General features: G+C 34.3%; 1 protein-coding gene and 1 pseudogene across 2 annotated transcripts; both read right to left on the bottom strand.

Annotated features, from left to right (window-relative positions):
• Positions 1-218: 218 nt before the first annotated feature.
• LOC143583432 (uridine/cytidine kinase UKL1, chloroplastic-like) lies at positions 219-7471 on the bottom strand. Its single transcript, XM_077065738.1, has 15 exons — positions 7455-7471; positions 7208-7357; positions 7046-7137; positions 6177-6246; positions 5960-6078; positions 4129-4225; positions 3469-3548; positions 2652-2846; positions 2440-2523; positions 2268-2328; positions 2006-2066; positions 1432-1525; positions 1234-1306; positions 987-1069; positions 219-563 (listed from the first exon to the last, which is right to left on the bottom strand). The coding sequence occupies exons 2-15, from the start codon at positions 7341-7343 to the stop codon at positions 417-419; spliced, it is 1392 nt and encodes a 463-aa protein (XP_076921853.1). The 5' UTR covers positions 7344-7357; positions 7455-7471; the 3' UTR covers positions 219-416.
• Positions 7472-9812: 2341 nt separating this feature from the next.
• On the bottom strand, positions 9813-11409 carry LOC143583430 (uncharacterized; annotated as a pseudogene). The gene is made up of 3 exons (XR_013144166.1): positions 11172-11409; positions 10551-10631; positions 9813-10433 (listed from the first exon to the last, which is right to left on the bottom strand). The product of XR_013144166.1 is annotated as an uncharacterized LOC143583430 (transcript).
• Positions 11410-13443: the final 2034 nt, after the last annotated feature.

The following is a 13443-nucleotide window of genomic DNA, read 5'->3' as shown; positions in this document are numbered from 1 at the left end:
TTCTCAAAACTCATTTTAACACTTTTCACACTAGACAGATCATAAGCTCGAAATAGAATAAGTAGCATGTACTTAGTATAAAACTATAAAACATGCAAAAAGATTATTAACATCCATATCATAAACACCCCAAAAAACTTACATTGAAATACTCTATCCGATAACGTATTGAATATTTTTTTAACATTGTCATTAGTTCTAGAAGATTGTGTAGGAGCTAAAGTACTAAATCAAAATGATTATCCAGTGGCTTCAATATTTACTTAATGCCACCAAAACACACAAGTTTAAACATCTTAAATGGTAACAAATGACATTTTTTTTTCCATCACATGCGATGCTAGAAGGATGTTATGGTCTTTGAAAAAAACAGCTTCATGGCAGTAGGTTACACTGTCATTAATAATCGAAAGTTATCAGTCATCAGTCCCAAAGTAACGGTCACCAAATTCCCCAAGACCAGGTATAACGCGATACTCTTCATTCAAAGCGACATCAATCTCTGATGTTACTATCTTCACTGAAGGAAACCGTTTTGAAACACAGTGGATTCCTTCTGGGGCCTAAGCAAAATCACATGAATGTAATCAGTATAAAGATTGGTCATGCATATGCGGGTGGTAATTTTGACCCGTATACTTGTAGATAGGTCAATTCCAGTTATGAGTTATCTAAAGCGGGTCACACTAAACGGGAAAATGGTCAAAGTGTAGTTTGATGCGTAGAAGATAGAACCTCAGAAAATTATCTTAATAAAAAAAAAGTTAAAAGGCTATTATTACAAAAGACAAAGCCCATGTAATATAAAAGATAACGGACACGATACTAGCAGCAAACCTCATTTTAACCGATTTTACTTCTAAGCTGCTGATGCGGCATGGCTTGGTGCCACATATGCAAAAAATGCTTATGCGAAAAACTTTAAAATATATACTTATAGGTTTGTAGTATTATGACCATGAGCGACCCAAATTGTATAAACTCACCGAGATAAGGTTGAGGAATATTATGTGTGATTCTGGCACTCCTTTCTGTATCAGTAGCTCAATTGCCTGGTTAGCTGAATTACCTGTAAGCCAAATCACAGATAACAGTAATTCAGTTTGTGATCAAAACGATAATCACTCATCAAACTGCTTATTATTATTATAAAACTGTCCTCTTGGTCAACTGTTGCAATAATTTAGGGACATGTAAGTACTGCAATGATGTATTGAACATATATCTACCAACCTGTAGCAAGAACTGGGTCAAGGAGAAGCACGTGCCTTTCTGAAATGTCTCTTGGGAGCTTTTCATAGATAAGCTGCACATATTATGGAAGATATATATTTGTTTGTAAGTTAATACTAATATAATATGATCACGCGCAATGTAAAACCAAAATTAAAAGGTGGATCTATCAACCAATAAAACAAGAGAGGAATTTACCTGTTTCCCATTGTCACCGTCACGGTGGATAAGAATTTTCCCAATTTTTATGCCCTTACAACATGCACGCAATGCATTCTCCATACTTTCACCACTATAAATATAAAAATTTCATATGTTACTGAATTGCATAGACAATCAAGCCAACAACCAAGACACACGCATCACTTAAATTTGAGAAATAATAATCATACTGTGACGAATAGTTCATTATTACAATATTCACTGCACATATAACTTGAACTCATGTAGCTTGTATCCCACATGCTAAGTTTTGATTTCCAACCCCATATTATTTGATAATTTAATAACAGGGTTTCTGGAGTAATAACTTAACTATTTATAAAAATGGACAAAAAAATGTTTGACCTATCCACCTGACCCTGCCCATTTCAACCTGACACTGTTTTGACTTGTTACCCAACCTGCTCAACCCACCCAAGTTGCCATGAAGTACACAAAGATCAATCAGATGAAATAATAAAGCATGTCCTTTATGATAATAAAAAGCATGAACATTTATATATGAGAAGCACTCATGATAACACATCTTAGATGCTTGAAAATTACTCACCTTCGAACAATTGAGACGCCACACAGTTTTTTGCAAAAGTCAACTCCACTATATACAGATCCTGCAACAATAACCTGTCACTCACAAATTTTTACATTTGAAAAGCTTTACAAGTGAAAATTTACTTTTTTCCTTATCATACGAATCTATCTTTTACTGAACTTCTAACAGTTACTCACACATAATATCATTAACAGGCAATGCATGACAACATGCATCCAGTAATTTCCAGCAATTTCATGAAAAAAAAAGTAAATCGTACCTGTTGGAGTGACTACCTGCATCTCCGTAAATGGTAAGTGACCAAGGCCATGCTCCACAACCTGGGATCATTCATAGTTATTAACATTTAATTAATAAATATAAAAATTTCAGATTTCCAGAATTCAAGTATTAATTTCTAAGAATTTTATAAAGGGTAGAAAGTGATGTACCAATCGAATTAGCCGATCTGAATAAAATACAAAATCATGTTTTGATATATCTTTATCTCGAATTAAAGTGTGCATGCCTCGAATCTGTAACAAAGATCTTAGTCAGCGTACATGTCATATTTATACAAACTTAAATCATCAGAATAATGTTGTTTACCCATAAGTACTGCATGCATCATTAATGAGTATAAGAATCTGGCAAAAGAGAATACCTGGAATGTTGACTGAATTACATATATGTTGGGGTATATTTTGCAAAGATCATGCTGACCAAGCTTTGTGCGTATGTGTTGCACTATCAAGTCTATTGCCACATGATTATCGCCTCCACGTGGGATGATGACATCAGCATACTTTTTCGAAGGAAGAACAAAATCATCAAAAGCAGGTTTAACAAACTTTGCATACTGCACAGATAAGAAGTCAAATGTCATTCATCATAGAACTTCATATTGTTTACAAAACCAATGTGAGAATCAGTAGAATGTCATGACATCAATCGATTTCTGAAAAAATGTTGTGTATTAATAGAAGTGACTTGAAGACATGCCTATGTTCCCCTTAATAAACCAATAGTAAATGAGTAAAAGTAGGACTTAGTAAAACCTACCAAAATGAAAATGTGCATCGAATTTAAAAGTAAAATAAAAATTGCTTTTTTTTCCCAGAAAATAATTTTGATGAATATTATTATCAATGCTTATTTTAAACCTCCAAATACCCACTTCTAGAATATCATATCCCAGAAAATAATTTTGATGAATATTATTATCAATGGTCCTATTGACTATTGAGTATCTTCTAAGTAAAAAGAATAAAAAAGGAAGCTATCCGTTCATGTGAACTTAGCAGTTATATACCACAGACACACTGTAAAGCTTTAGATGAATTGAGTATTTAATTATTTATGGCTTTTGGCTTTTAAAAATTATATTCTTGTTGGGTGTTGATAAGAACTAGATGACCAATAAACCTTAAGAAAACTTCAAACAAACACATTTGAGGATTGTTGAAAGTAGAGAAATTTACCTGCTCAAGCACAGAATTTACATCCCTGCCCCTCTCAACTGTGTCTCGCCTTATTCTACGAGCAAGCCTAACATCGGCATCTAGTATAATTTTTTTTCACCAAACAAAAAAAGTTAGACATGTTTGTTAGGGCAATGGATATGAATTCACTAATCAGGATAAAATGTATATGTTAATTATAATTTGGTATAGTAATTAGGTCAACAAGATGGTAGTTTTTTCATAAAGACCACATGAGGGGGTGAAATATGGACAGAGATAAAAAAAAAAGCATCATTTTTACATGACTACTTGATACTTGAATCAGGCTTAAGAGTTAAGACTCAGAAACTAGAAACACGGGAACAAAACAAGCATCATTTTTTTCCAAGGGGGTGAAATACGGACAGATAGATGGGAACAAAACAAGCATCATTTTTTTCCAAGGGGGTGAAATACGGACAGATAGATCAAAACAAGCATCATTCTTTTACATGACTACATGATACCTGAATCAGGCTAAAAACTCATAAACTAGAAACACGAGATCAAAAGATACTTACTGCAACATTTTTATGAAATACAGGAAGACTTCAGTTATACACAAAGACTAAAGAATAATGTGCGCTAAAACATCGATAGCAATAAGGGATAAAAGAAAGAAAGCTAAAGAATAAACACCTGTGTCTACAAATATCTTCATATTCATCAAGTCACGCACTCTTTGATCATGAAATACCAGTATTCCCTCTAAAATAATTACATCAGATGCATTAACCTGAACAAACACACAAAAAAGAAGTTAAAAAGGCAGTCTTCAATTAGTAAATTGGTAAAATTGACACTTGCACATCTATACAGTAGCATTCAGAATTACCACTCCCAAATCCTCTGTCTTCCGCCTACCCAGCCCACCTCACCACACCATTTATAAGAAGAAGACGCATACTAAGATTCAGAAGTCAATAACTTCAAAAGAATTTAAAACCATTTAATGCATTTCTTAAAGAACAATTGAGAACATTAAACACAATACCGATGTGAATCTAACAAGCAACAAGATAAAGAAATATATTGCATGTTTTGTGACAATATTTACAGCAAATGCTGGATATTTAATAGAGAAAACAAGAAGATTTAAGAGAAAGCGAACACAAATAAAAGAAGTCTACAACAAGAAGCCCAGTTAGATAAAATGATGTTGGGCTGAATTTTTGGAGTTAAATTAACTGGAGGATTATGTCTACAAAGCCCATTTTAAAATCAAAGAATAAAACAAATATTTAAATTATTCAAAAGAAACTTTACTATGGAAAATCCTAAAGTCCTTAACTAGCTTGATTGAAAGACTTTCAGCTTGTATTTATTTTGACTAAAAGTTGTAAAGTTTATACGTATGATTGTATGAGTCTAAAATTCTATATATTAGAGGGTTTTACAAGAACTGAAAAAAAAATGAGATTTAAGATTCTAAAACATTTTGATTCGCTCATTTTTGGATGATTATTCCTTTCCTTTGGGACATATCTAATTCAAGTCTTGCAACATTACAAATGACAAATTCAAACACCATAAGTAATCTTGCAAGAAGAATTAGTTCCATCCCGAAGGAAAGATATAATCGTCCAAGAAAGCACGTACTAAAATGTATCAAAGCGTATTATAATTTTTTTACAGCACTTGCAAAAACCGCCTATATACAAAAAGAAGTCTAGACACATACTTATTAAAAACTTTAAGATTTTAATCAAATGGCCTGATTCACCACTTAACCCAATAAGCAAAAATTCAGCCCAGCAACACAAGGTGATTTATCCAGTTGGGATTGTGTTCATGGACTGCCTTCAAATGGGTAGACTTGATGAAATTCGTTAAAGCCTCAAATGATAGAAACCGAAATTAAGAACTTTATTACTGAAATTGAAATGGATAGTGACCCGATTCGAGATGGGTGGTCTCCAGATTACAAGGTTAACAAACCCTAATTTTTAATAACATAAACATCGACATCTCCAAATGAATGCAAACTCTAATTTAATATGGATACAAACAGTTATTTGCCATAACCGTCCTGAACTATCGGAAACGTATCAGCCTCTTGTATCCTCTTTTTCCTTGTGCGGGACATTGGTCCATTAACTCCTTGCAGTGGATCACTTTTCATGATGTCAAGAAGTTTGGCTTCATTTTCTTTCAGTTTTCTCATTCTCCAACAAGAAGTAAATATAACCCTGGTAACCTCTATAAAATAAGAAATATCTCTCTACATTGGAAGTCAAAAATAAAGAAATTGCCCAGCTATATAACTAAGATGTGTTTCACAGCCCTCATTCACTCCAAAAAGTAAAAAATAACACAAGAGGGTACAAAAACTAACCAAATACTTATAAAATAATAGTCAGCAGTGAGGAGTGACCTATAAAATATGTTTCATGTCAGATGAAGGCATGAAGTAATTCAGCCAACTTAACATCTGCACTCCAACCAAGACGGTAAGTTTAGAAGCGAGTACCTTGCGAAAGGATTCAGAACATCTCCTGTGGTTTTTGAAGTCATATATCGGAAGATGAACCGAGTTTCCTTGTCTGAGCTTATCAATGCACTCTAGCATTTGCTCTGTGTCAAAAGCATCTGCACCAACAAAAATTTTTATTTTACAACATGAGGCAGCATTATTGATGACAACTGACAAAATAAAAAATGGCAATCTGTATTAATAAGAACATTACCAGGGTGATCAAAATTATACTCGTGGACGCATTCAGATTCTTCAGCAGTCAACCCATGATAAAATGAATCCTGCATAACAGGCAGAAAATAAAAACTTTCAAAAGAACTCTATGCAAAACTTCATCAAAATACCTAAACCCTAGATATCTTGCATCTAGCAAGACTAACATGTGTCGGCATCAAGACATGCAATGCAAGTTTCCAAATATTTTTCAGGAGTCCTAACACACTATGCAGTCAACATCGGTGCTATAGCGCCATCGGGTCTGTAGCAGAATATCGGTCAAAATATCGATCAAAATATCGGTACCGATAATATCGGCGACAGACCAATATTTGACCTATCACCGATTCTCCCCGATATCAGTTTTCTAAATCTTAATTGTCAATTTTTAGTGTTTAATGTTTGTGTTTTAAGTTTTAATCAGTTCGTACTTGCTACAGTTGTTGGTGTTTTGTAAGTTGCAAAAGGTTAATTTGTTAATGGTAGGAGAGTATACTGAATTAGTGAATTGTTATTGTTAAATTGCTATATATAAAAATTCTGCATGGTATTAAAATTACCAATATCCCACCGCCGCGATAACGGTTATCTCAAATATCGTCCTGGACCGATATCTGATATTTTTCCACATTAACTGCATAGCTAACACAATATTTGCACAAAATATGTACACCTAATTAATCACACTAACGCCTAACCTTTCATATATTATTAATGTTTTCTAGCATACAATTACAACTTAATTGGAACATGACATGCATAACAGAAGTGTAATACATTTCTCATCAAATAAGTGCAATTTGATATAGGTGTTCCAAAATATTTAGTCAATAATAAAATATATACAAGTATCAGTTAACAGACCTGATTGACAAGAACAACACGATGATCATGAAGCTGTTGAATAATCATGTCACAAACCGTCGTCTTACCGGAAGCAGTACCACCAGAAACACCTAAACAATACGCATTAAATTGCAACAATCGTTTGCCTAATTAATTGAAGGCAAATAATAATGCACATACCAATGACGAACGGCTGTTTGATGGCGTCAGCAAGTGGAGAGGATGACGTAGGTCGAGTATCCAGATGCAAGCCGGAGAAATGAGGACCGGAGGCAGCCTCCATGACGTAATCAATGGAGTTTGTTTGCTCCGGCATCGGTGACGGAAAATCTTTTAATTGGAGCAGACGGCGTTAATTAGAGTTGACGGAGAATATATATATAGGTAAATAAAAGGGAAGTGAGTGAGGGTTTTGTGCGTTGTTTACCGTCTTTGATCGCCAATAAACGGTGATCTGCCCAATGAACACATGTGAATCCAACGCCGGGATTAAAAGACAGAACAAATATTATTATTATTATTATTATTATTATTATTATTATTATTATTATTATACTTTTAGGCACGTGAAGAATGCAACTTGGAGTTGGTGTAGATATAGAACTTGGAAATTGGAATAGAACTAGTTTTTTCTATCAGGCGTATCGCGCCAGGCAGCTGACAAAACTCCAGTGTTGAAACATGGGTGTTGGTAAAACCGAGCGTTACGACGATGAGTTGATACGAATTCGATCAGTATTGGCTGCGTTAAAACCCAAAAAAAATAATTTGTCAAATTAACATATAAGAAAACAAATATTTAATACGATTTTATTTGGTTATTGAATCCAGGCGGTAAAACCCAAGCGTTGTGGTCTCGAGCATTGAGGCGGTAACATGATATGAATTCAGTCGGTTTTGATTACGTACATTATGATACTGGAACTAAAATATGATATATATAAAAATTGAGGTTGACCAACGAGCAATTTTAAATATTTATTTATTTATTTTGAGGGGGGGTCGGTGGGTAAACTTGAGCATTGGTAAAACCGTAGTGTTGTTGGTCATAGGCTTTAAATAAGGCCGTCAGTCTGTGCAAACTCGGTCGGTTTCTTTCAGGTTTGTTATGATACCAGAACTAAAAAAAAATTGACGTTTGGTCGGTTCCCATTACATTTATTATGATAGTCGAATTAAAAAACAAAATTTATCGAACAATACGGTGCCGTCAAGTGACCCAACGGCCACTTGCGGCACCAAAGTTCTAGTTTATATTATATAATAATATGGCAATCAGAGGTGGGAAAAAAATCGATTAACCAAACCAAACCAATTTAAAACCGATTTTATTAATAGAAGCTGGTTTGCCAAGTTAGGATTGATTTGTAGAAACTAGAAACCAACAATGTTTTCATACCCGGATCGGATAGCGAATCGGTCGGGCAACCAGTTCACCGGTTCAACCAGCCGAACGGCTTTTGCTTAAAAAATGTTGAAAAAAAGTTTTTTCCAAAAAATATTTTTTTTATAGAAAGCCAGTTCACCCGGTCCGGTTTTCCAATCACACCGGTGAATCAGTTCAGACCAACCGGTTCTGGGAACCGAGCGAACGGCATATAATTGGACCTGTCATTGGACCGACCAGCCGGTTCAGTCTGATCTCAACAACATTGTAAACCAGTTTGGAACCGATGTATGTGGCTATTTTTGTTGTTTGTTATGTAATAAATGTATGTGAGTAAATATTATGATGTATGCATGCATGTATGATGTGATGATAATCGATGAAGGAACATATTTCCAAACCAAATACACGATTCATCGGTGTAATGAATCATACAATTTGAACACTAGATGAAATTAGAGCTATAAACAAATATGAAGAACTCTATATGAATGTTTAAAATATAAGAGGATGAAAGTGTTGAATCGTTGAGCTATAGCCTATATAATCTATATAAACAACAATCACATTTCTTCGCTCATTATTGAAACTTTTAGTTTGTAAAATTTCCTAAATATGTGTTAAATTATTGATTTGTATCTATTGTATGTTAGCATGTTGCTCGCTTGATCATGACAAAAAAAAATCCTCTATCAATTATAACAAATTATAAGATGCACTATTATTACATTTATAGTTAGAAAATTTATATCTTTCTGATTAATTTGGGAGATTGTGGGCATGTGTTAACTGTATACAATAAAAGCATTATTATTAAAGCTCTCCTTTTCTCACATGAATATGAAAGTAATGTATCAACTGTATACAATAAAAGCACATCCATATTGTAATATTTGGTGATGAATGTAACATTTGGTTATTTGCCAAAAATCATATTCAGCCCATTCACCATCACAAATCACTTTCAAAAATTAAAAGGTGACCCAGAATCGCATAACCAAGGAACCAAACCAAGACCGTAAGTGTCGGATCATCCATGTTAGGTTCGTTTTAGATTATGTTATATGGTGCTTATATACCCATAAATGGTTCATACTGTAATGCTTGAACATAAATTTGTTAATGATCTTTAATGTTAATCTGGGTTCGTTCAATTAACCATGTTATATGCTCTATACAGTATATTTTAAGCTTTTGGTCATTTGCTAAGGATCCTATTCTAACTGTTCAACATCACATAATTTTTTTCAACACACTTTTAAATCCTCTTATTGCAGCATAATAGAAAAGCTAAAGCAACCCGGGATTAGGATCATCAATGCTTGGTTAGGTTCTGTTTTATGTTTCATATATTTCAAAAAATTACAATTTTCAGTTCAGTTCAACATCTTGGAACAATGAGTTATCGTAACCAAACTTCTAGCTTGAGACGGTGTTCTAAGTTCACAGTCAAGTTTGGTTCTAGCCGAATCTACACACATAGCTACCACTTAAATATGCATGATTATATTTAAACTTTAGAAAATAACCATAGCATAGTTGGCTTTTACATAATCCTTAGATATTATCCGCGATGCAACATTCATTTCTATACATTCTCGATTAAAGTTCGAGAACTGGTTCATAACCAAGCATCACGGTGAGTGTCACTGCTCAGGCTTATTTCGTTCTTACTTCCATCTGTTGACGAGTCACAGATCTACCGCGAGAAAGCACCCTCAGTAAGCACCCATGAACCCGCACAGTCTCCGCCCACCTCTCCCTCTTCGGCTTTAACACATCACAATGAACCACCGCCTTTTTTTTATCCAAGTGTTCACCATTGCCCTCATCACAACTACTGTTATCTCTTCGACTCTCACTGAAAAGTTCAGAAAGTCTCTTTGACTTCTTTATCAGACTTGGAGAAGATTGAGACACGATCATAGAAAGCTTATGGCCATCAAAGGCGAGTGCACCGCTCTTTATTGGCGGGGAAGCTATGGTGCAGCGGTGTATTGCCTCTGGATGGTGTAAATTCTGAAAATACATTAATTAATTCAATTCAAACACCAAATAACAACAATAGATGCTTAAAATTAAATTAAATTAAATTAAATTAAAGTACATATAATAAAGTATTGAAATTGATCATACCTCCATTAACACTCATGAAATCAGATTCACAGTCGGATTCTAACCATGCTTGGGAATCGAAAAACGTCTCCTCTTTACTACCTGCAAATACGAAGCAAACATCAAAACTCTCTGACGTAACACACAGTGGGACGAAAACCCGGGTGGGCTTGGGATCCAAACTAACAACCTCACGAGGCCTAGCTCAAATCCTTCATTGCCATAAACTTACATGTCTAACAAACACACATAGTTATTTGTTTTTTTAAAATTACACATTTAAATGAACATAAACGAGCGAACATAAATAAACTGACATAAACAAACGTTCATGAACGAACAAAACTTGGTGTTCATTTTCGTTCATTTATGAAAAAAAAATAAAAATTGTTCATGTTCGTTCGTTTATCCAAATGAACAAAAAAAATGTTCACGCTCGTTCGTTTATTAATTATGCGAACACAAAAGAACTTCCAGTCCAACGCTTCACTAAACGTTCGGTTCGTTTACAGGCAGATCAAAAGAGCAATATCATTTCTACACCGTAAATCAAACAAATAAACCCTAAATCCATTTACTGAAAACTTTAAAGCACAATAAACACGTCACTAACAATCTAAGGTTTACGAACAAAAACGATACCAAAATCGATAATATTATTATCGGTTGATTGGAGAGGAGGCAGCTGAGGCTTAACAGGAACATTACCACCGATGATCGCAAGTTTCTCTTTAACAGGCGAAAGATGAATCATAACATGATCATCAGCCTTACGATTGGATCCAGATGACACGTGTACCTTCGTTGCAGAGGATTTGTGATGCGATGAAACACAGGCGCCCATTTTTGTATAATTTTGATTGCAAAGGAAGAGGATGAGAAATTGGAATTGGAGTGGAATAATAATTGATGGGATTGTGGAGTGTCTGTTACTTGAATAGTTTGAATTTGATTTGAGTGATTGGGAGTGTTTGGTAGTGTTATTGGGCTCGCTTTTAGCAGTATCGAGTTGATTTCAAATTTGGCAGCTTTTGTTTCTAAAGCAAACAGCCAAACTACCAACTTGATGTGTAACAAAAAGGGGATATTTTGGTGTATAAATGATCGGTTTAGTATTCAAATAATTTAAATATTATTAAAGATAACAGTTAAAGAAAACTCTAGTGGAGTTCTTTGTTCAAACAAGCCCAAAGCTTACCATTTTTGAGTAGGTGAGTACAGCGGTGGCAAATTATCCGGTTAACCGAACCGACCCGAAAACTAAACCGAAACCAAACCGATTTGAAACAGATTATGTAGAAACCGGTTTGGAACTGATTGAAACCGTAGGTTTGGAACCGGTTTGTTACTTTCTCCACCAAAACTGGTTCCAAACTGGTTAACCGAACCGAAACCGGCAAAAACCGGTTAAAACCTGAACCGAAACCGATCGTACCATGGTAAGAAACATGTTTCAACCCGAACCGAAACCGATCATAAACCGGTTTTGACATTTATTGACCAAACCGAACCGGTTTTAACCCAAACCGGTTTTGAGTTTTAAACCGATTTGTGCACCTCTAGGTGAGTAGGTGCGGGGTGGGTTTAGCCTGGCCTTGGCCCTTGGGACAGTCGAGAACACCACCCTGAATGCATTGGTACCGCTCAAAAACCATCCCGAGCGGTTCTCTATGCTACCAAAGGTAAAATCTAAATATTTAGGGATTTTTTTGTTAAAAATTTTGAAAATGAAATGATAAGGTGGCTAAGTGGTGGTGTTGTAAAAGAACAAATACAGTCGCCAAAAGGCGGGGCAACGTTCGTGAAATAAATAGCAGTAGAAGAGACAACGCCTTTTCACATTTGAGGTGTTGGTGCTAAAGTAGTTCGGCGTGGCCCAATCACACAAAATCATAACACATATCATAAGTTGAATAATCTTGAATTTTGAATTGTGTTTTAGTCGATGTTTTGCCTCGAATGTAAGAGTTTGATGATTTAATTAAAGGATTTCTGGAATTTGTGTTTGTGTTATTGGGTTTATAAGTTTTTGTTAAATATGATAACATTTATGAGAAAACAAAGAGAATGAAAATGATAAAAGTATGTTGATGATTTTCTTAAATAATTAATGAAACTACAATAAAATTTGAAAAACAATGCTCATATATGACACTCACAAGTTCCAAGATAATCACATATAAGGAAATTTATAAATTATAATTTACTTATTAGTTCAAAACTTATCAATTTACATTAACAACAGCAATAGCATATTCAAAAAATTATTTGGCATGTCACTTGGCTTATATATTTTAGTGTATAAGGCTCGTAATGTTCGGTAATAGTCATGGAGACTGATTAAAGTAATGAGCCTCTTAATTTTGGAGGATTAATTATTTCAACTACGACAATAGACCATATATGACTACTAGTAGGTGTGTCTGCGCGTTGCGGCGGGGACACAACACGTATTCAGCCGGTATGATCTAGTTTGGGTGGAGATGCTATAGAAATTCGATGACACCGGTACGATTCATGACTGTATCGTAGTTCGCTATAGGTCAATGCAAGAGATCTTGGTGGAGGTTTAGTAAAAACAAGAAAAATGAGACAAAGAGAGTGAGAAGTGTTTAAGGTCAACACAAGACAATTTGCAAGACGTTATTCGTTTATGTCAATCATATTGCGATATACTGTAGAGTAATCTGTTAGTTTTCTTATTTATTTATTTTATAGTTTTATTTAAATTAAAGTTTTCGAGTTAATAGCATTAGTGTGTCATAAGCGTGACATACTTAATCAAATAACAATAATAATAATAATATTTAAAATAGTTATATTAATTATACTAATACTATTGTTTACAATGAAAACAATAATAGAAATATCATAAGTTGTAAATAATCAAAATACTATTAATAATAATTTTAAC

Source organism: Bidens hawaiensis, unplaced genomic scaffold, assembly GCF_021521415.1.
Source record: "Bidens hawaiensis isolate Kalapana, Puna unplaced genomic scaffold, B.hawaiensis_p1.1 tig00032397_1, whole genome shotgun sequence".
Classification (NCBI taxonomy): Eukaryota; Viridiplantae; Streptophyta; class Magnoliopsida; order Asterales; family Asteraceae; genus Bidens; species Bidens hawaiensis.
The sequence above is the reverse complement of the archived record's forward strand: the minus strand, read 5'-3'. Positions and strand labels throughout refer to the sequence as shown.